The 22,576-nt window shown below is 42.5% G+C and overlaps 2 protein-coding genes across 5 annotated transcripts; one reads left to right on the forward strand and one right to left on the reverse strand.

The window, feature by feature from the left end:
* Nucleotides 1–894: 894 nt before the first annotated feature.
* bco1l (beta-carotene oxygenase 1, like) lies at nucleotides 895–9,500 on the forward strand. Of its 3 annotated transcripts, none has more exons than XM_088290269.1 (11): nucleotides 895–989; nucleotides 1,658–1,837; nucleotides 2,655–2,784; nucleotides 3,224–3,371; nucleotides 3,451–3,598; nucleotides 4,420–4,640; nucleotides 4,707–4,973; nucleotides 5,631–5,736; nucleotides 5,955–6,049; nucleotides 7,037–7,148; nucleotides 7,227–9,500. In XM_088290269.1, the coding sequence occupies exons 2-11, from the start codon at nucleotides 1,741–1,743 to the stop codon at nucleotides 7,379–7,381; spliced, it is 1,479 nt and encodes a 492-aa protein (XP_088146395.1). In that variant the 5' UTR covers nucleotides 895–989; nucleotides 1,658–1,740; the 3' UTR covers nucleotides 7,382–9,500. The 3 variants fall into 3 exon arrangements, with proteins under 3 accessions (XP_088146395.1, XP_088146394.1, XP_088146396.1); XM_088290268.1 differs by having other exon boundaries at nucleotides 896–989; nucleotides 1,709–1,837; XM_088290270.1 differs by having other exon boundaries at nucleotides 905–989; nucleotides 1,662–1,837.
* Nucleotides 9,501–9,525: 25 nt separating this feature from the next.
* On the reverse strand, nucleotides 9,526–22,109 carry eif5b (eukaryotic translation initiation factor 5B). 2 transcript variants are annotated; one of them, XM_088290267.1, is made up of 26 exons: nucleotides 21,954–22,109; nucleotides 20,655–20,765; nucleotides 20,523–20,580; nucleotides 19,441–19,596; nucleotides 18,848–19,322; nucleotides 18,643–18,776; nucleotides 18,491–18,568; nucleotides 16,573–16,723; nucleotides 16,392–16,487; nucleotides 15,718–15,804; nucleotides 15,560–15,619; nucleotides 15,214–15,485; nucleotides 15,027–15,134; nucleotides 14,042–14,152; nucleotides 13,888–13,955; nucleotides 13,629–13,770; nucleotides 13,429–13,560; nucleotides 13,105–13,287; nucleotides 12,871–13,032; nucleotides 12,555–12,686; nucleotides 12,340–12,471; nucleotides 12,126–12,202; nucleotides 11,890–12,054; nucleotides 11,677–11,815; nucleotides 10,543–10,704; nucleotides 9,526–10,102 (listed from the first exon to the last, which is right to left on the reverse strand). In XM_088290267.1, the coding sequence occupies exons 1-26, from the start codon at nucleotides 22,106–22,108 to the stop codon at nucleotides 9,995–9,997; spliced, it is 3,654 nt and encodes a 1,217-aa protein (XP_088146393.1). In that variant the 5' UTR covers nucleotide 22,109; the 3' UTR covers nucleotides 9,526–9,994. The 2 variants fall into 2 exon arrangements, with proteins under 2 accessions (XP_088146393.1, XP_088146392.1); XM_088290266.1 differs by having other exon boundaries at nucleotides 15,560–15,622.
* Between the last annotated feature and the right edge of the window lie 467 nt (nucleotides 22,110–22,576).

Here is a 22,576-nt window from a genome sequence, read left to right on the forward strand (position 1 = left end):
CAGTAAGGAAACATTAAAAATATGTGAGAGAAATGTTGGATGTTGCAACTTGCTTATTAATGATAATGAGTTAACACTATTTTATGAGTTATTTTATTTGTCGTATGTTTTCAGTTAGAGATACTCGGGCACATGAAAATTAAATTGAACTTTATTTGGCTACTAATTCTGTTTTTAGTTTTACATGACCATAATATGGTTGTAAATCAATGCGAATCTAGAATTTTCCCTCAAGAGCAAATGTCAGACGTGTTAGTTGCTACGCTAACTGGCACGACAAACTTAGCTACATAATATAAAAGAAAAAGTTGCATTTTCAAGTGTTTTTCTAATGAGTAGCGGAGTTGCATTGTTTGAGTGATACAACACCATTAAAGTTGAATTTATTTGTGGAAAAAAAATAGAAGAGAGGACTTACATTACAAGGTCACAATTTCTGCTAAGTAACTCTCACTTGTTTTCCTTTCCTCTACAGGGCTAAAAAGACTTTTGTGATGGAGTTACGTGTACGTATGTTGAGAAAAAACTTCAAAAGTCAATTATTCTTAACATATTTTTCAAATGTAAGAGGTAAAACTAATTATTTTCACAATTAGGAAGACATCAACAAAATCATACCCAAAAACAAGCTAAGTTGAAACGTGTTTTATCTTTTTTTTTTTTAATTTTTTACCTTACTTAGTTATACTTTCAATAAGGACAACTTTAATCTACACAAGTACATATTTCTAATTTTGTGAATGGCTGTAGTGAAATGTCTTTGGGGGCGGGGTCAGAAAATGTAGTCCAAATCTGTAATGACCGCGCTGCTCTTATGTAATGTTTACGGGACGCCCACTGACAGATAAAGGCTCGCTTAAGTACATACTGTCTGCTCGTGTTTCATCCTCTTGATGGCAACAGCGAGAAACTAAACGCTGTGAAAATGCAATCATTATTTATTCAGAACGGGAAGGAAACAGCAGAGCCTGTGAAAGCGCACGTCAAAGGTGAGGAAAATAAGAAAAGCAATTCATGTATGTCTGCTTTTGTATCATGGAAATGTCAGCTGGATACTTTCAAGTGCCAAAAGTCGTTGTACTGAGGAAAAAAAATCACTTCCTTAGCACAGCTCAGTTATATTTTATTATTAGGTCACAATTGCATCTAACGTTATCATGTCTAATTCTTACACACCACAGTATTTAGAAAATCAAACATTAACAAGGTTTATTCATTTAATTTTTTTCAAGTTTGGCGGGCCGGATTAAAACGTCTAACGGGCCGCTTGTGGCCCCCGGGCCGTAGTTTGCCCACGCCTGCTGTACAGTGTAAGCGGTGTGGACGATGACAAAATATGACCCATTTATTCCAAACGTTTGGTTTACATAAATTCAACCTCAAACATGAGAATGTACTGTACTTGAATAAAAAATAAAAAAAAAATTTACTTTAAATTCAAGTTTATTTCAGTACATTCAGAATCAATTATTTGCATCCGGAATCTGGCGGGAATGGAGTCTGGAATGGACTGCTTGTTCATGAGTTTTAATATCAGAAATTTTGGATGTAGACAGATCAAATCTGATACAGTTTTTTTTTTTGCTGATATTGTCTGATTTCAATATCGATTTGGGTCAGTGGTCACCCCTACTTACAATATCTCATTGTTACTAAGGAAGAAGACGATTTGCACGAGTCGAAGACCTTTGATCGGTGCTCTTTGCAGGTTGTGTGCCCTCATGGCTGAAGGGCACGCTGATGAGGAATGGGCCCGCTCTCTTTTCCGTTGGTGACTCGGAGTACAACCACTGGTTCGATGGGATGTCCCTCATTCACAGCTTCACTTTCAAAGACGGTGGGTAACGGACGCTGACGCAGAGACGGGCCGTGCATTTGCTAGTCGGGCCTTAATTAAGTGAGGACTTAATTCACCGGTCGCGTCGCCAAGGGTTGGGGCTTTGATGAAAGATTTTGAATGGAGAACTAAATGTCTTCAACCAAACAATACATCATAAAAAAAAGTCTCGACTCAAGTATGTGTATTAATGCACTCGACACATTATATTGCTTAAAGCATCACTCCGCAGTCTTTTGAGTTTCTAGTTTCAACTGCCACCTGCAACCCCAAAAAAATGTAATGGTCTTTGTGTGCACGATGCAGAAAATGGAAAAATGCTGACATCATCCATTGAACCAAGAAACATTCCTATTACTACAATCCAGTTTCATCGGCCAGCTCTCATGATTCTGACGGCCCTGGTTCAGATTGACATGACGTCACAAACTACAGTCTTATTGGACCAAAAAAAAAAAAACAACAAGTATTGTACTTGCAAGGCAGTGCTGAGAAATGATGCTTTGAAATGAAGACAAGCCAGTTGGGACAAATTTCACGCAACAAATATTATTAGAAATGTATAAGTCAGTGTTTCTGGTCAGTAGAGAAAACCTTGCAGCCACTGCATTGACCTGGGACGGGGTAGCCATTGGAAGCTTGAAAAATCTCCCGAACGGCCGGTTCACTTCCAGGCCGAAATGGGGAAGCATTCGATTTATTTTTATTAAAATGCACTCATTCCTCATTTCCAATCCAATACACCTTGATCTCCTTCTGGCAATGTTGTGATATCATGTTGCTGCTCTCTTTGATGTTGACATTTTTGTTTCTCTAGGCGAGGTGTTTTACAGGAGTAAGTTCCTGAAGAGTCACACCTATAAGAAAAACATTAAGGCTGACCGGATAGTGGTCTCTGAGTTCGGCACCATGGTCTATCCTGACCCCTGCAAAAACATCTTCTCCAGGTGCTAAAGGGCGGAGCTTGACTTACCGGTTTCTTTTGTTCTGAACTGAACTTACCAAGTTATCAAAGATTAAATGTGTATTTTTGGGGAGAGATGATGCAAAAGGATCTTTAACTGATGGTTAAGTGATACAGTTGCCCATCTTTGGTGCAGAAAACACATGTTCAGTTTTCACTCTGTGATGGTCTGAATGTGAGTCTGGAAGGTTGTCTGTCATGTGACTGACTGGCGACGCGACCAGTTATGGGTCTAGTCCACCTTTTGCTGGGAAGGGCTCCAGCACCTCTCAACCCTGAATAGAATAAGCGATGTAAAGAACGGATGGATGTGTGTCTGGTAGGGGGCGTGGCCTAGTGAGTGACATCAGGAGCTCCGAGGCCAACTCGGTTGTCCGTTTGTGAAAAAGTGGTTTTCACACTTAATGTCTCTTCCTCACCAGAGCATTCACACATCTCAGCAACGTCATACCAGACTTTACCGACAACAACATGATTAATATCATCCGCTATGGTAAAGACTACTACGCCTCCTCCGAGATCAACTACATTAATCAAATTGATCCCGTCACTTTGGACACCGTCGGAAGGGTGAATGTCATGCTCTCCTGTAAACTTTGCTCACTACTTCCTGTAAGATATTTTTATTTAAACTCTGCATCCATTTCAGATTAACTACAGGAATCATATTGCAATCAACTTGGCAACGGCTCACCCTCACTATGATGATGAAGGCAACACATACAACATGGGCACGGCCATTGTAGTCCTTGGTCCACCAAAGTATGTCATCTTCAAAGTCCCATCTAATGCTTCAGGTAGTCTTAAGATCATTTATGAGCTTATGCCATGTGTGTCCAAACTAAGACTGGGAGGGGGGGGGGGCTCCAGGCCATATTTCAGGTTTTGCAAGCTTTTTTGCTGAAATTCAATGGATCTTATGCTGCTCCTTCGCGTGAGTGTGTGACCTGACCACCAGGGGGCGGTATACTGCATGAATTCTTACGCCACACAAAAGATTTGATAAGGAAACCCGAACATTGTCACTGAGCTACAATTTTTCTCCCATCACAAACATGTCTGATTATTGCTATATGTTGTTTGTCTATATATTTGTGTTCAAATATTAGTCGAGCTACTGCATTAGAATTAGGATAGCAGACATTTTGTCTGATTTTTTGCATGACATGCCCAAGAAAGGCAAAATAGACAAAGCTGGAAATTAATCCATTATTATTGTGATAATTGATCAAGAGTTTAGAGACTGTTTTAGTTTTTCCTCAGAACTCTCATTAAAAATGAATCTCAGATATCTGTAACGATTCAGGAATTTTCTTTATATTGAATTAAAAACAAGACATTTGCTTTTACTTTGGAAAGCAAAGTCAACATTTCTTCCAATTTTTGACATTAGGGACCAGACCAGTAATTGAACTTGGTTTTTAAAAATCCAATTCATCGATGACATAATCAACAGATTAGTCAATTACTCTGGTCAACAAAATTTTCCAAATTTTTTTTAAGCAGAGATGCAAGTTAATTTTTGTATTTGATGCTGATTCTGAATCTGCTAACATTCTTTTTGTAGCACGCCACATTTTATAATAATAATACGAATAAAATTTTAATCTTGTTTCAGGTTCTGATCAGCAGAAACCCGCCCTGCGGCAGGTGCAACAGGTGTGCTCCCTTCCGGTTCGCTCCACGCTGTCGCCGAGCTACTTCCACAGCTTTGGCATGACCGAGAACTTCATCATATTTGTGGAGCAACCTTTCAAAGTGAACGTTGGCAAACTGGCGACCGCTTACTTCCGTGGCATAAACTGGGGAAACTGTCTCACGTTCGACAAGGACGACGCTGTACGTGGACTCATCCGGATGCCGTCAACTTCACCAATCAGCATTTGACGCTCTGCTCTTTCCTAGACCTTCTTTCACCTATTCAACCGCAGGACTGGGAAGAGGGTTTCCACTTGTTTCCATGGTGACGCCCTGGTTGTCTTTCATCATATTAATGCTTATGAGACTGAGGACCATGTGGTGTTTGACCTAATAACCTATAAGGACAGCAATCTTTACGACATGTTCTACATGAAGAACTTGAGGATGAATACCAGCAGCTTCATCGAGGCTTACTCCAACTCATCGCCGCCAGTCAGCCAGCGGTTTGTCCTTCCGCTAAATATCAACAAGGTAAGACGAAAGGCCGTTGATGAACTATGATGAGCTTGTAAAAATATTCAAAGTTAACTTCTGCTGAGTCACATAGTTTGAATATTTCCTGAGGAGAGCTATAATTTTTACAAGTGCATGTTACATTTTTTTGTGCATGGATTATTTGGAAGACAAAAATTGAAAAACACCCCAAATTATGCTCCTAAACCACTTAATTATGTCAAACTTTCCCCTTTAAAATGTCTTAAATATTATTTGATTTAGAATAAGTGTGAGTGTACTTTGTAACTTCCACTAACAACCCTGGCTAATCCTAACTCCAACGCTACATGAATATCTTCAAAATTAAAATGATCAGTCCTTCATTGACGCTAATTCTGGCTTTGCTATTAGCCAGGATTTTTGTGCCATCTTGATGAATCGTAGGGTATTACAGAAAGTGCGTGCATATGAACAAGTTTTACAGTTTTAGAGTTTTCAGAAGTGAATAATGAGCTGCGAGTGGGCTGTAACAGTGAATTTAGAATTCAGACCCCCTTCAATGTTTGCTCACGTGTTTTATTTTGCAAGCTTATTCTTAAGACAATTAAGCATAATAAGAGAATGTCCAAACTAAATGAAAAAGTCCAGTAGAAATTTTATTTGGATCCACCCTCACAAGTGTATAATGTGCAGGACTCACCAAAAGGAGCCAACCTGGTGACTCTGGCAGACACAACTGCTACAGCAGTCATGAAGGACAACGGTGAAGTCTACTGCCAGCCACAAACTCTGTTCCAAGGTCAGCGGTCGCTGCCATGAATAAGTTGCACAGTGCACAAGGTGTTGTGCATTCAATCATTCGAACAGTACTAGTGAAACAGGCATTCTAAGAGTGCGGCCAAGTCACTTGTGTGTTGAATTAGTCTGACTCATGAGAATAAAGATTGTACTAGTACATGGATAATTCAGCACATAAATTCCCCAACGGCCTGCCATAATTGTGTAGTTTCTTGTCAGGTTTGGAGCTGCCGAACATCAACTACAAGTTCAATGGCAAGAAGTACAGATACTTCTATGGCTCCAAAGTGGACTGGTCACCGCAACCCAACAAGGTCAGCACCAGAGGAGGCAAAAGTCCTCCTACTTGGTACTTGAGAAGAAGTATACATACCGGACTAAAATAATAAATAAATAAATAAATATATTTGATTTAAATTAAAAAAAAATGACTGATGAAAGCACTGTGGCTGATTTAATGGCTGTACTTTAAAAAAAAAAGTACAAATTAGGAAAATTAATTCAGTACAAAAGTAAAAATATAATTTTACTATTATTATTATTTATTATTATTATTATTGAGATAGGGGAAGAGAAAAAAAATCACTACATTTTTCAGGTTTTATTTTGCATTGTCTTGACTCGTACGCTATGAAAACATCTCAAAGCTGATAGCTAACCTTGTTAATTGACAAAAAAAACATGCTCAGGTATCTATGATAGCAGTTTAAAAAATACACCAGTCGTTTTTTTTTCTTAGCTGACTTTTTTAAGAGCTGACCTCAAGGCATTTTCAGCTGACACAATGCATTTGTCACAAATCACCCCTGGAGTCGACATCAACAAATGTCTTCAAAAGGGTGTTCAAACTGGAAACAAGATTTCAATGTAGCTTCCCTTGACTAATCCCCCCAATTCCTAATGGTATGCAATCATAAAAGCGTGTAGTTGTGATGAAAAGCAAATTCATATCCAGCTTTGCAAAATAATAGCGCTAGCCATATAAAGCTAGCATTAGCACTGAATTAGACGCATTTAGCCACTGTTGCTACATTGTTGAATGACGTTATTCGTAGTTCCTACAACACGAAATGTTATCACTTTGAAGTTTTATTTTGTCAAATGCACAATAAAGTGACACACGTGTTGAGCAGAAATGTTGCTAAATTCACATTGTAAGGAGTAGAAAACACAGATAGCAATTTTCAAATGTAATCTTTTGTCCTTCATTACTTGCAACCACAATGCAGGAGCCTTCAGCATAGACACTCCAAATGATATCGAAGCAGGGACGCTTACCGTCACACTTTTTGTCCCTCCAGATCATCAAATATGACACAGTCGCCAAAACCCATGTGGAATGGCAACAGGACAACTGCTACCCATCAGAACCCGTGTTTGTGGCGTCACCCAGCGCTGTGGACGAAGACGACGGTGAGCTTTCACTAACTTTTTTTTTTTTTAATTTCCTCTCATGAAATACTTTTTTAAGATTCCGTAATTTCTCCGCAGGCGTGATCTTGTCATCCGTCATCTCGCCGGACCCCAACACCTCACCCTTCATGCTTGTGCTTGATGCCAAGACGTTGGAGGAGCTAGCACGGGCCGCCATTCCTGTCAGCGTTCACTTGGACCTTCATGGACTTTTCATTCCAAATACAAACTGACAGCTAACCAGCCAAAAGTTGTCAAACTCCGCACTGTGACACTCAATTCAGTATATGGTGTGACTACCATATGCCTCACAAAAAAGGTGGTCAAATCAGATAATGACTTGAATGATTTTCTGAGTTTTAGTAAAACAGCACATTCTTTTGGACTTTTTGAAGGCCGCATAGGGCACACCTGTGCAATAACGATGCTGTCTGATAAGTCTGACAGCTGTGAGGTGGATGGACTATGTCAGCAAAGGAGAAGTGCTCACTAACATTAATTTAGACACACATGAGTTCAGTGTCTGAGTTGAGCTGAAAAATGTGAACGCAAACCAAATATAGATTTTTTTATTATTTTTTATCAGTTTGTCCTGACCTACTTCATGTGTAAAAATTCCTGAGCTTTGCCATAACATCTATTATAGATTGGAGTTGTAAAATCTGGGAATTTTCAAAGATGGAAATGTTGCACAGGAATTGATGGGCGTTGGCTGGGAAGCTACAAAACTGAAGGTTGGCTTGCAATAGCGAACTTGATGAAAGTACGAAATATATACGGTGGCGTAACCCTGACCAAAATTTCCAAGATGGCGCCTTCGTTGGCACCCTTAAAATGCCGTTTGTATGTTTTATAGTGTTTGTTTCCCTCGTGTGAACTGTTTTTAACATTTTGGCCGAGACATTAGTCGAAGGAGGAAAATCTTCTTGGCAGCATGCGCGCACCAGCACTGATTTTGATTGGGGGAGCGTGGATGTGAATTTATTTGGAACTGAAAGTTGGCGCTTGGAATTGAAGCAAGTCGAAAATGGGACGGCAAACGGACGCTTGCAGCTGCTTGTTTTGTGTGATGTCATGCATGTGATCATGACATCTCCTTATCCGGTGGTGAAATGAGACTCACTCTCTCTTTCATCTGTAACCGATTCAAACAACAAGACATTTGCGGGAATAGTTCTGATTGTTTTATTGTCCATGTTTTATGTTAGGGTGCGTTTTGTTGTCCATCCATCCATGATCTGAGCCGCTTCTCCTCACGAGGGTTGCCGGTGGAGCCGATCCCAGCTGCACACAATCACTCCTAGAGACCAATTAAGTATTATTATGTTTATGTTTTATGTTGTGTAAAGCACTTCGTACAGCTGCAGATGTTGTGAAAGCATGCTATAAGTAAAGGTTTATTGTCTATTGTGAACCTTAACAATTTGGGGTAAACTCAAAATTTTAAGGCAACAAACAGATTAAATTTAAGTTGGGCAATTCGAATTAATATATGCTTTTGTAAAATTTGGCTTTCCCGCATTTCACAACAAGGAAATACTAAATATTTACTGAATAGTTGTTGTGCCCCGTCGATCCCCATTCCGTGACATTATAAGTAAAAACAGAGCAGCAAACCGTTTGAGAAAAACAACTTTCCTCATTGGTTGTTGCTGATATTGTTATCATAAATGTCAATTTATGTTTTAAAGTTGTTCCAACTCAAGTGACTGTTTTAGACCCCCAATACTACAAGTTGCATGTTTTTTTTTTCAGTGTACCAGATTTCAGAAAGTGGTGTAATGTGATTCAGGTTGAATTTGTTCATTGTTGACTCTCGTGCTCACACTGCAAATAATCTTTCCAATCAGAGCTGTTCACAAGAAAAGAAACGCTGGATATTCATAATGATTTATTTTTATTTAGGTCGTTGAAAATGGCCAGTAGGACTAAAATGTTTGTCCTGCCTTTATTTAAAATGTGTGCGCACACGTATTTGTGTGTAATGTGCACTGTTGGATTGTCACTACTTGGTAAATAATTTTATTTGAATTTTTTGTTCAGCGTTTAGACCCCTGTTGTGACATGTGCATGTGTGTGTTTTGTCACCATAATTATCTTCTTTTATATCGTCTCTTTCGGGACATTTGTGGCTTCAATCTGCTAAAGCCAGATGAAAAATGGGGCCGAAAACCAAAACGCATTTTTTTTTTCAAGCTGCAACTTGTCTGGTTGCGCAAGTTTAAACTAGTGCAAGACAACACATTCAACGTGGATCATTGGAAAAACAGAATATCATGTAGTCTTGTGTTTGTGTAAGTCAAGAGGATGTGTCATGCATTTACATAATTACTTAAAATTTCAAATACCGAGTGACGACTCATTGAGAACAAATGCATATGCACACACGTACACAGACAGAGTTTGGGAATTTATTACATCAGCACTTCAGTAAAACATTTCCGAGGGTTGTCCTCTGTCCACGTCCCCTCTGCCGCCAACATGGCCAAGAAAGCACACAGCAAAAAAAAGTATCAACACAGAGTTGTCTTTGTAACTGGTGACTGTCGCCACTGCCGATTCCTTGTGTATTGATGACGCACCTCGACAGACCCAAAAAGCAGGGGGCTGCTTAAACTCGTCAATGTCCGTCTATTTGGAGGCGGAGACAGGAAGCAACAGCAGCCACGACTCAGAGCAGAGAACAAGAAAGACAACAGGCACGTTGGGATACTGAGAGTGAAATGTTTCAGCGTGGCACTGTTTCACCCGGGGCACACCGGACGAGAGCGTTCTCGCGGGTAAAAACTTTTCATTCCGTGTCATGACAGGGAAGAGATGTGCCTCCTTTTTTCGGTGCGAACTGCTCATATGATTTCAAAGGTCTTCTTCAGTTCCATGATCAGCTGCCAGTCCGACTTTTGCATATCGTCCCGGAACCAGTTCTTCAACGCGTCGATGGACGCTCGCGTGATCTGCAACATTGCCAATTCAATCAGTCTTTTGCTCTTAAAATGAGACATGAACAATGATCAGTCCATGCATACTTCAGTATTGTCCTCATGTCGCAGACGAAGGGAACGCATGAAAACCGACTGTACTAGTGAGCAAGCTGCCGGACTTCTCATGTTTTTATAATGAGTCAATGATAGAAGACCAGCAGCTTGTCTCGTCTTTCTTTCTGTCTTTCCCATAAAAAAGGCTCATAAGTTTGGGTACTTCTAAACGAAAGTACCCAAGTACAAGTGAAAGAATTGGATGACCCGATTTAATGTTTCCTGTAGTAGCTCAAATTTGTCAAATGCTCATCCCTAACTGGCCTCCACCTTCAGGGAAGTGGATCCTCAACACTTACAATTAGCTCCTCGTAACATTTTGTCCTGAATAACAGAAAACTGGTCTGAGGCGGACTCACCTTGCTGACAAGAATGTCTGTAGCCTCAAAATGGCGGCCGTACATCTTGGGTGACTCGCCAGGAATGGGTTCGATCTTGATGCAGATCTCCTGTCCTTTCTTGGCGGTGTCCACCGTCTTGTGGTTAATCTCGATGCTGGTGACGACACCGATGTCCACAAACTGTAAAGCACAAGCACAAATCATGAACAGGAACACTTGCCACGTTAACACACACTAACTTGCAATTTTGGGGTTGCAAAATTCCACAAATGTTTGGAAACTTTTCATAGGAATGAGGAAGTACAAAATTGAATCTTGGCCCTGGTATGGCTTCGCTGTCTATCTTTCATCTGTTTTTTAAACGATTATAGCACCGCAACATAAATGCTGATTAGCAGTGTGTTTTTTTTTAGATAGACAAAGTGCAATTATTTTTGATTTATGTTTAGTTTGCCAGCAAACTTACAATAGCTGGAAGCCGCTTATTTAAAGAACTCTTCACTATTTGCCAAAATGTTGCCGATTGTAAAGTTATTAAGTTGTGTTGAGTTGCTTGTCACCATAAAGTGTTTGGATCTCAAAAAGTCTATGCTGGAATTGGAATTTGCATAGATGTCTGCTTATGACAAAACAAATTACAGGTCCCAGAGTTACAAACATCCCACATAGGGAATATTCGTAGGTTCTCTTTCTACCAAATGACATCTCTCCATAAGTTCATCGCAACACTCATCCACGATGACTTCTTAATGGCTGGTTTAGTATGCCTGACTTCTGGTTGACTTGTTTTCTGCGTTTTTTTCTTGAGACAACTATTACGCCAACTTTTCTCCAGAACCACTCGACAGGAATTTTTTTAAATGACCTTAAATGTCATTCATACATTGAAATGTAATGTGTTATGATTTATGAATGCATGAATGTGTTTGTCATTGTAAAAAAATATATATTATAATTAAATAATAATATCCACATCATAACTAATTACACTGGAAAAGCTATGATTGACCATGACACAATTCCATTAGATTTTCTTAATTTCCTCGTTAATTGCCGTGGAATGTTTCCAATTCAGAACATTTCTAAAATTCCGCATTTTAAATTTCCATGGAAATTTCCAGAACCTTTCCACCGCTTTGCAACCTTACTCACCCCTTTACTGGGAACGCACAGCGGCGTCCCTTGCCGTAGGATGCCAGCTTCCACAGACACGCCCATTACGATGGGATCTCTGGAGTTGAAGATGAACTGAGGAAGGATGCGCATCTTCACCGGAAACACCGCCACATTTCTGAATACAAACACACAGGTACCGCCAATCAACAGCCGCACACCAAACATGAGCATCAAAATGCACACGCGTACTTGAACTCTTCCTGTTTGGATTTCTTGTAGTCATCCCGGTACTTGGTGAAGGCGTCAAAAAGATGGTAGATTATTTCCGCAGAGAAAATGCGGACGCCGAAGCTGTCCGCCATTTCCTGGCCCTCTCGCTCCACTTTCACATCGAAAGCAAGAATCACAGCATACCTGAGGCGATACAGAAAGGTCAGAGTGGACACTAGCTTGCTCGATAGGGACACTGAAAAATGCGGCCGTACTGTGGGTCATGCTCCAGCATGGTTGAGGCCTTCATCACGTCCCTCTTGTGGACCGGACCAATATTAATACCAGCGTACTGCACACACAAACAAACACGTTTGTTTTTATTTCATTCTATGACAGTCTGTCAAAATATTTCATGATGTGAAACCGGTCCCAAGAGCAAAAAAAGGTGAGGGACCGCTGATATTACAGAACCAGACCAGTACTCACCGGTACTTTAGATGTGCGCAGAAACTCAAGTAGAGCCTCGAGTGACCCCAGCGTGGACGCCTGCACGTAAACTCCTTTCTCCTCCAACTTGATGGAGCTCAGCGTTTGTTTGAGCTCGTGGATAAGTTCATCCTACAGACCAGCAGTTGATATTAGATGTGTTGATTCTAAGTTTGTTTGTGTGTGTGTGTTTATTTGAAGGGAGAGTAGACTACCCTCAGGACAGGAATTTCATCCTCTTTGTGAGCCACCAGCAGGGGGAGCCCTGCCAACGTCTTTTCTAGGTCTTTACCCAGAATCTTCACACCCTGAGATGTCGAGACCTCTTTGTGCTTCTCATATTGGTTCTAGATATTAAAAACAAAACAAAACAATGAGCGGAACAATAATGACACAAAAAGGTTGAATAAGAACCATCACAAAATAAAATGATCATTTGACAATAAACTGTTTATCTAAAATATCGACATTGCGCTAAGATTATCAGCGGATGCGGTCCAAGTCCAGGCTTATCGCAACAGGCGAACGAACCTTGACCCGGAGCTCCTTGAGAGGAGGTGGCAGGAGGAGCCCTCTGATCTGCGTGATGATTGGCCCATCCACTCCAGGGACGATGATGGTCTCGCCTTCCCGTAGGCGCCCGTTGATGAGGATCACGTCAATGGTGGTGCCCATGCCAGGCAAGGCTTTGACCTGAAACGCGGACAAAATGAGCACGTGTTCGTCTTGACAGTAGTTTGAAGTGCTTCAGCTCAACTCATTTACCTCCATGACCTGAGCCCGGAGCTCGTTGCAATGCGCGACCCGGCGGGCCAACATGGTCTGAGTGAGCTGGACCAGAAGCGCGATGAGATTTCCGATCCCATCGCCACTGTGAGCCGATGTGGGAACCAGTGACACAAAGGTCCTGGGGTCCTTGTTTTCGTAGTACAAGGCAGCGTTGAGACTCTGAGGACATCAACAACATGGCAGCAGGTTAGGACAACTCATTGGTGAAGCCAGGCCAACCAGTGAATACTTGGGTTGCAAAATTCTGTGAATCTTCTCATTTGGAAACTTTCCATGGGAATTAAGACCGCCAATGTTCACCTGCTGAGCGAACTCCACGATGATGGCCTTTGCTCTCTCATCAAACTCGTCTTTGGTGTTTTTCTTCTGCTTCTTCAGTGTCGCCAAAACGTCCGTCTCAGGACTCCGCTTCCAGTCATACAAACGGTCAATCTGAAAAGCAGAATTGCTGTTAGCCGCTATCACCAAGATGACACAGCTGGCGGATGACAGGAATTCACCTTGTTAAGCGCCACGATGAAGGGACATTTCTTCTCCTTGAGCAGGTTGATGGACTCGATAGTTTGAGGCTCCAAACCGTGCATGATGTCCACCACCAGGATGGCGATGTCACAAAGGGAGCTACCTCGGTTCCTCAAGTTACTGATCAAGTACAAGAACTTGTTAGCCAAATCAAACTGGGCCACATGATCCTGTTCTTCTCTGTGTCCGCACTAGATCATGTCACAAGTCTGTTTATCATTTTTGACAAACTCTCACCTGAACGACTCATGCCCTGGTGTGTCGATGATCAACATGCCAGGAATCTTCATGTCTTCTTTGTTAAACTACACGTGCACAAACAACATTGCGACATTGTGTCTTAATGCGTGTCCGTCCGGTCTTGTGTCTTTATGAGAGTGTGTCGTCGTACATTTTTCACCATCTTTGTCTGCTCTTCAATGGTCTCTTTCGGGACGTTTGTGGCTCCGATCTGCTGTGTGATACCTCCTGCCTCGCCGTCCTGAACGTGGGTGTGTCGTAGCTGCGAGAATGAGAAAGCAAAAAGAGCCAAAACCGGGTCAATAACCGGAAATCCATCCATTTTCATCCACTTATCTGTAATGAGCAGAAACCAGTCAATGAATTTGCACTGGAAACCAATTGTAAAAAAGTCTATCAAGGCAGTAAACAGCAGAAGGAGCTTTATACGGTCTCTAAAATAAAGTCGATCCCATTTCCCATGAGCGCCAGCCCACATTGTCGTGAAATCCTGAGCTCTCGCTCGCCTGCAGTTAGACAGAATTACATTTCTGTTTCTCGTGGCAGTGTAAAGGATGAATGGCATGCTGTCCTCACAAAATGAGACGCTTCGGAGCAAGGACAGCATAAAAGGCGACGAGGTAATGAATCGAATTGTGTCCAAACAATAAAATATAACAATGTTGAAAATTAATGTTTAACTTGTTACGTGGGTTAATTTTTCATTCATTAGTTTTGTCACATTTTATTGTTTTTCTTGAAGAAAAAAAAACAGCTCACAGGAAAGTAAAAAAAAAAAAAAGGAAAGCATTTCGTTAGAGCTCCACCTGTTGTGAAATGCGCAATATAAATAAAGTTGTATTGTATTCTAGAAACTATTATTGTCTGACCAATTATGTTCAATTGAATCACTTCCTGCAACACACCTCTCTCACGGCGCACAGATGTGGAACAGTGGTTGGTAATCAATCATTTCCAAAAAGCTCATCGCAAAGTGATGCAATTAGGCTGCGAATCCCGAGGCGTTTCAATGGCAGGCCCTGAGCTACGTGAACCACTACATTACCAACGGCGCTCCACTTTATAAGTCAATATACCAAGCACGTGTCAGAAACAGTCAAGCAGTCAGCGATACTGAAAGTCAGCAAAATGCGTACCTTATCAAGGATCTTGGTTTTCCCAGTGTCGACATGTCCAAGAACACACACGACCGGTGCTCTCAGCCTGTTTATGTCGACGTTCTTAAGGTTTTCAGCTCGGCGTTTCTATGATAGCACAAGTATCCAGTTCGAAATGGTTGAAAAGAGGTGAGTGCTCACGCCTCAGGTGCTCTTGGACACTCACCTCGATCCGCCTTTTAGCTCGATCGTACAGACGCTCCTCTTTGGTCCTGTCATCGTCCTCATCGTCACTCTCACTGCTCTCATCGTCACTCTCCTTCGCCTGCTGCTTCTTCCCCTGACCACTTGTCACCTCCTGCGCGATCTTCTCCTCTGGCGCTTCCTCACTTTCCGCCTCATCCTCCTCCTCATCCTCATCCTCCTCCTCTTCGCTGGCAGCAGGTTGATGTGGACAGACGGGCTCCTCTTTTAACTCAATGTGGACTTTCTTCAACTCTAAGAGTCAATCAAACAATAAGCAGCTGCAATTAGCAACAGATACTTCCAGTCCAGCATGCTTTAACACTAACCTTTCTCCTCATCGCTGGCAATCGCCTCCCAGTCGTCCACAGCAAAATCGGCCTTCACCTCTTCTAAATAAAATAAGAACAAAAAAAATAAAAAAAGACAGGCGCAGTTAAATTTTGTCGCATCTATCCTCCACATGTACACACCTCCTACCTCTCACCTGGCTCTATAAGCGGTGTCACTGCCTCCGTCACCGGGGCAATAGGCTCTGCCGTCTCAGACGTTGGCGAGGTCACCGTAGATGTTTCTGTTTCACAGAAAAGCAATTAATGAGAATTGTTCTGTTTAGTTAGTTAGTTGTCAAAACTACCGTTGTGTCTTCTTGTTTAAAAAAAAAAAAACAAGCAACGTCTGCTGGAAGCATGGAGGTAGAAGACTACCGTAGTCATGGCAACTAACTTAAAATATGAACAACAATTCAAAGAGCAGGCATGTCAATTTCCGAACGCAACCCTTATGTTCACGGTGTCAGATTTGCCAAGAATCATGCCACACCCCTAAAAAAATAAATAAATAAAAGAGACATTCCTTGATTGTTCGGACTTAGAAGAGAAGAAAAATAGCGATAAAAACCCGCAAAATAGCAAAGTAAAACTGCAATAGATCAAGTTATGGTCACAAATTAAAACTCACAATGAGGCAAGCTGCAATTACCAAACTGCACAGGGGCGAGGGAACACGGTAGTAATAGTTTAAATTATGAACACACCAGAAACTATGATCTGTGAATAAGTGAGTTTCCAGAAACTGCTTCAGAATAAGTTCCACAAAGGGAAAAAATAAATAAATACAGCGAAAAGTTGAATTTGGGAATAACAAACTGTGTCGTCATACCTTCTGAAATTTGAGTGATCGGCTGCTTCTTCTTCCTCTTGTCCATATAAACCGGTTTCTTTTTTGACACGGTGTCTTTGGATGGCACCACCACTCCTGCACAGTGACACGTCAGCTGATGACAGGGCAAGTAATCGTTGATGGTCAACTATGAGAGAAGCAAGCTGATTGGCCAACAAACCTTGAGCCTGCAGCAGTTTAAGCGTGGCTTCAGCCCGAGCCCGAGCTTCCTTCTGAGATTTTGTCAATAACTTCCCTTCCTTCTTCAGACGCTCCTTCCGTTCCTTCTCCTTCTGCTTCTTCTTCTCCTTGCGTTCCTGCTCAATACGCTCCTGCCAGGTGTCAAGGGTAAAACAGACCATGAAATGAACTCAGGCTATTCTAGTACATTAAAAATCTAAATGATAGTGATGAAACGAGAAGAGCACTATGTCAACTATCACCAACATAAGATATGACTGTTAACTCATTTATTATTGTCTAGCACTGCACATAGTAATGACCCCCACAAATGGGAAACGATAGACTCAGTCACTGGTCCACCATTCATACACTAGAAGTGAAGCGCAGGCACGCAACATAGAAACTGGCTAGCGGTTTCCCAGGTAGTCAGCTGCGAGCCTGAGCTCATGACAGCCAACTCTACACTCTCAATTGCTGACTCTCTCACTCACCATGTCGGGGCCACATTTGAAAGCCACACACACACACGCGCACCATAACTGCTATTACGGTGTGGAATGGCAACCCCAAGTGGAGAAAAGCAGCTGCACCTCTTATGCACATTTTGTGGCTTAATAACACATAATCTAGTTGATATTTTCTGGTTATTCAATTTATTAATTGGACAATTGCTAGAATCGATTCCAAAAATATTTATAGCTGCAGGCCCCGTTCATGCGCGTCACTAATTAGATGACGAGGCATTTGGCTACCTTAAGAGAGTCATAGTTACTCCCGCCGTTTACCCGCGCTTCATTGAATTTCTTCACTTTGACATTCAGAGCACTGGGCAGAAATCACATCGCGTCAACACCCGCCCTGGACCTTCGCGATGCTTTGTTTTAATTAAACAGTCGGATTCCCCTGGTCCGCACCAGTTCTAAGCCAGCTGCTAGGCGCCGGCCGAGGCGAACCGCCGGGGGGGCCCGAGCGGAGGACACCCGCCGCCAAGCCGACCGCCACGACCATCCCACCGCACGGCGAACCCCCCCCGGGAGGGGGGGAACGGAGGGGCGTTCGGGCCGCAACGTGGCAGGGCGGTGAGGAAGAAACCCCCGCCGCAGGCTCCCGACGGGCGCCGCAGCTGAAATAATCCGCGAGAAGGGCCCGACCAGCGTTCAGAGTCGCCTCCGCGACCCGCCGTACCCCGACTCCCCTCACACCGACCCGGCCTTCGCACGGCGGCCGACGCGGGCGCCCAGCGGAGAGCGAGCAGGGCCTGCGCCGAGCGCGCGGCGGGCGCCCCCGGCCACCCCCCGGGCCCCCTCGAGTGGCTTGCCGGCCGAAGCCGACCGCCCGCCCGAGGGGAGGGGACAACCGAGAAACGACACCGCCGCCACCGCGACGCCGACTGATCCACCCGCTTTGGCCTCCGCCGGGGCCCCACCGCGTCCAACTCCCCCGGCTCCGTACCGGGCGGGGAGGGGGCGGGCGACGGGAAGCGACTGCTCCCCCAGCCGCGGCGCGTGCCCAGCCCCGCTTCGCACCCCAGCCCGACCGACCCAGCCCTTAGAGCCAATCCTTGTCCCGAAGTTACGGATCTGACTTGCCGACTTCCCTTACACACCTTGTTCTAACATGCCAGAGGCTGTTCACCTTGGAGACCTGCTGCGGATATGGGTACGGCCTGGCGCGAGATTTACACCTCCCCCGGATTTTCAAGGGCCGACGGGAGCTCACCGAACGCCGCCGGAACCGCGACGCTTTCCAGGGTGATTCAAACGTGTTCATATATAATTTCTCAAATTTCCCCATTGTGGGACCAATAAGGGACATCTTTATCTTTAGCCAAGTCACAATTCTGATATGATTTTTTTTTTTAATGGATCATTTGAGGCACCCTTCTCAACAGTGGAGCTTGGTGGTCTGATTTTTACCTGTTCCAGCCTCTGTTGCTCCAGCTCCTCCAGCTTTCTAATTCGCTCCTCCTCCTCCTTCTTGGCACGCTCCTCCTCCTACACAGACGAAGCGAAACTTTGTTCTCACAATACCCAAGCGTGTTCCCCTCCCCACACTTTGAACAGCACACCTCCTTCAGCTTAGCCAGAGCTTCCTGCATGGCCTTCACTGTGGCTTTGCTTGGACCCTTTTTCTTCTCCTTCTCCTTCTCCTCCTTCTCTCCTTTTTTCTTCTTCTTATCCTTCTTTTTCTTGTCACCCTCATCTGATTGAAGAAAAACAACAAACTTGACACTTGTTTCCACTGTATACAGCGCATTGGGGCAGATATCTTACCCTCACCAGCCGGCTCTCCTCCTTCCGGCTCCTCCACATCTGCATCAGCTACCGGGACCACCGGTGGGGTTGGAGCCTCTGCAGTATTCTTCTCTGGTTCTTTTTTTACATCTGCGCTGGCCGCATTCTCCTTCAGCTTCTTTTGCTTGAGCCTCTCCTCCTCTTTCTTCTTCTTATCACGTTCCTTTTTCTCCGCCTTCTTTTGTGCGGCGGTCTTCATCTTGAAGCCGCTGTCTTCCTCCTGTTCGTCCTCATCCTCACTCTTTGCAGCTTTACCTTTATTCTTATTTTTTTTGTCCCTCCGAGAGCTGAAATCCTCATCTTCCTCGGATTCTTTCTCGTTTTTTCGACCACTTTCATCGTTGTCTTCGTCAGAACCGGAAGGTCTCTTGGCACCTTTCTTACCACCTTTGGTCTTCAAATGGGAATGTGAGTTGCTCTCCTCATCAGACTCGGACAGAGCAGAAGGTGCCACCTTGAGATGCAACACTGACATTGTTAACGACAAGCAGGTTTTAACAATAACAACAAAATATTTTCATTTCATTTTTTAAAACTCAACACAAATTATTCATAACTCCTTTTCTGCCCACCTTCTTCTGCTGTCCGTTCCGCAGTTCATTAACTGCACCTTCGGCTTTATTGTCCTCCACTTCTTCAGGGCTGGCACTCTGCACCTTTCCCTTCCTGGTTTTCTTCTTCTCTGCTTTAGGAGGCTCCACATCATTTTCCACAGCGACGTCATCTTTCTGCATAGAAACAAAGATGGAGGTAGCTCGGTGAGGAAACATTTGTATCCTATGACAACTATGGTTGCAAAGAAAGGGAGCATTTCCATGCTAAATTTAGCTGGAATATTTGAAAAGGTAGCATTGTCGTGTTCAAGTATATATATATATATAAAGGTGTTTTTTCATTTATACCAAAAAGTACAATTAAAAGCACAATGTTTCAACAAATTTTTTTGTTGAAAGGTAGCATTGTCGTGTTCAAGTATATATATATATATATATAAAGATGTTTTTTCATTTATACCAAAAAGTAAAATTAAAAAGCACAATGTTTCAACAATTTTTTTTTAAGTAGGTATAGCGTATTTATATGAACAATTCATTAATTAATGGCTGAATAAAACCTGAATGTTGTGCTAAATATTACTTCTCCGCCATATCAATCCCATTAAAAAAATTTACAAAAGTTATCACAACTCAGACAAAAATAAAAAAAAAAACTTCCCATTTCTCATATGTACTACCCCAATTCCATTGAAGTTGAGATGTAGTGTAAAATGTAAATAAAAAGATAATATAATAACTTGCAAATCACATTCAACCTTGATGGTTTTAAGTTTTTGGGGAAACCTCTTGCTATCTGCCAGACTGCATGCAGGGAAAAGCCAGAAATGAAGCTTAATCATAAAATAAAGTTCTACGTGTAATACAGAGACAAAAAAAAAAAAAAAAACGTACAAAATAACCGAGCAACGCCCTACAACTTAAAAAAAAGTTGGAGAACTAAGAGTCAAGGCACCACTTTACATTTAAGTTCCCAATTAGAAAGCCAACAGCCAATTTAGGAAATTCCCTAAGAAAGTTTCCTACTTTAAAAAGTCCCGCAGTATTGCAACCCTATTGAAACAAATGTGATAAGCATCTGAAGACTAATTTACCATTACCTGTCCACCACGTGTCTCCAGGGATAATTCCGCCAGCTCCTTTAAGATGTCATCCTCACTAAAACAGTGAACAAACATGTTAGAGATGATTCAGTACAGAAGGGGCCAGAGTAGGGAAATAATGTCACATACTCATAGTCATCCTTCTTGGCTCCCTTCTTCTTCTTCTTTCCTTTTGACTCCTTTGTGGATCCAGCTCCTTCAATCTCTGCCGCCAGAGCATCGATGTCGTCATCTTTAGTGCTGATGGAGTCAAAATCAGCCGGTCAAACAAACACTTTCAAAGGGGTATAAACCTGCTCATTCTTGTCCCTCTGTTGGAACAGGCACACGCGCTGCTGACTCGCTAACCCGAGCAGAATTTACTTACTCAGTGTGGGCCTGCTCAGTTAAAGCTATTAATATGTAATTGCAACAGGTAGATAGACAGCTTAATTGTATCATCTGCCATCTAGTGGAAGAGCACAAATTGTTCAACCTGTCACTATACGTCACTAGCAAAGACCATAATTGACACAAGTGAAATTGGGTGATTTGTCTTGACACAAATGAACCACTACATTGTGGTAAATAACAGTGGATATAAAAAGCAAACACACCCTTGTGGCAATACACGTTTTTGCCAAGACAATTAATTTTGAAACATTTCCCATTATCAATGCAACCTATCACATATATCAGAAAATAATTGAGAAGCACTGTCCTAAACAAACCAAGATTTTTCTTAATTTGAATCAGTGACCACAATCATGACACAAATTGAATCGTTATAACTAATTGTTACACCCATAAGTGGAGTAGTAAACGTGACTAGTTGGACAGCACCTACTGCTGACGGCACTCACTGCCAAGCCCTGCCCCTTAAAGGGACACACTATTCACACACTGACTTTCGACTTGAGCACACTTTTTTTTTTATTTATACAGCGTTTTATGTTTTAATTATTATATTTTGCCAAGAAGTTCTATTTTCTGTGATGAAAAAATAAAAACGTTTTCAGGAGGCTGGAAGTGGAACGACCAATTCTCACGCAACGAATTAGCCACGTAAGTAAATGTACCACTGTAATCTTTAGGTGACACTTGGCTTCGTTTGATAGCCAGCTGGATGCTAGCGCTAGCCGGCTAACATGACTGACTTTCAACTAACTCGCACTAGCAGAATGACGAGAACGGTTTTGAGGGGTCGAAGAGCACAACGCGTGACCACGCTGACTTTTGGCTAACATTCGTGAAGCTGCCCTATTTCCAAATCGACTCTGTACCTGCCTCCAGTCTCGCAGCCGCCAACTCGTGGTTAGCTTTAGTTAGCTACTAAGCTAAGCAAGAAACTCTGTGGCGCAAGCGCGTAAGTTTTCGCGATGGCACTTAGTGCCGCCGCGTGTCAGCGAGGGCAACTCATGCGCTGACCCTCGCTTATGCTTTCTTTACCTGTCCTCTCCGGATTTCTTCTGTTTCTTCCCCATCCTCCAAGCCGAGGTTCTCCGCTTTACCACGCACACTACACACGGATGGCTCACATCGACCAAAGATCGCCTATTGATTACGTGGATGGGGGTCATACTTCGTTTGCTTTTCCTGATCATCAAATTAAAAAGAAAGAAAAAACAGCCGATGATTGTGTCCTTTTAAATAAATACTGAATGAAATATTGAGTGCAAGTTATAACAGTGATGAGCGCGATGCTTCATAGGAAGTTTGGTACCGTAATGTGAAAAAATCGAGTTTGGTCCATAAAGAACGAACAGAGTGAGAGACTATCATTTAGTGGGTTTGCGTCCAATGTCACATCATGATTTCAGTTCGCATCAGTGTTTGGAGAAAACAAATTGATTAAGAAAGTAAGTGTAAGTGATGTTTCCCAACCTTCATTGAGCCAAGGCACATACACTATAATGCTCAACGTATTCGCTCACCTGTCTTGACTCATAAATTGGCCGATATTACATTTTGACAATATGATAACCGTGAGCAAAATATTACGGTGTCTCGGTATTAAAATTACAGCTCTAAAATGAGCTTTTTAAAAAATATTTGGGTGAATAAAAACAGAA

Source organism: Idiotropiscis lumnitzeri, chromosome 3 (genome assembly GCF_059441095.1).
Source record: "Idiotropiscis lumnitzeri isolate Australia: NSW breed Sydney's pygmy pipehorse chromosome 3, RoL_Ilum_1.0, whole genome shotgun sequence".
NCBI classification, from domain to species: Eukaryota; Metazoa; Chordata; class Actinopteri; order Syngnathiformes; family Syngnathidae; genus Idiotropiscis; species Idiotropiscis lumnitzeri.

Bases quoted from the DNA above. Each gene is read 5' to 3' on its own strand.
- bco1l (XM_088290268.1), top strand. From the start codon at position 926: ATGCAATCATTATTTATTCAGAACGGGAAGGAAACAGCAGAGCCTGTG. The intron at 2,785-3,223 runs GTGCTAAAGGGC...CTTCCTCACCAG, and splicing joins TGCAAAAACATCTTCTCCAG to AGCATTCACACATCTCAGCA. The intron at 4,641-4,706 runs GTACGTGGACTC...GCTCTTTCCTAG, and splicing joins CGTTCGACAAGGACGACGCT to ACCTTCTTTCACCTATTCAA.
- eif5b (XM_088290266.1), bottom strand. From the start codon at position 22,108: ATGATCAGGAAAAGCAAACGAAGTATGACCCCCATCCACGTAATCAAT. The intron at 13,561-13,628 runs GTGAATTCCTGT...TCTGCTTTTCAG, and splicing joins TCATCGTGGCGCTTAACAAG to ATTGACCGTTTGTATGACTG. The intron at 11,816-11,889 runs GTACGCGTGTGC...GTTTGTATTCAG, and splicing joins TCCAAACAGGAAGAGTTCAA to AAATGTGGCGGTGTTTCCGG.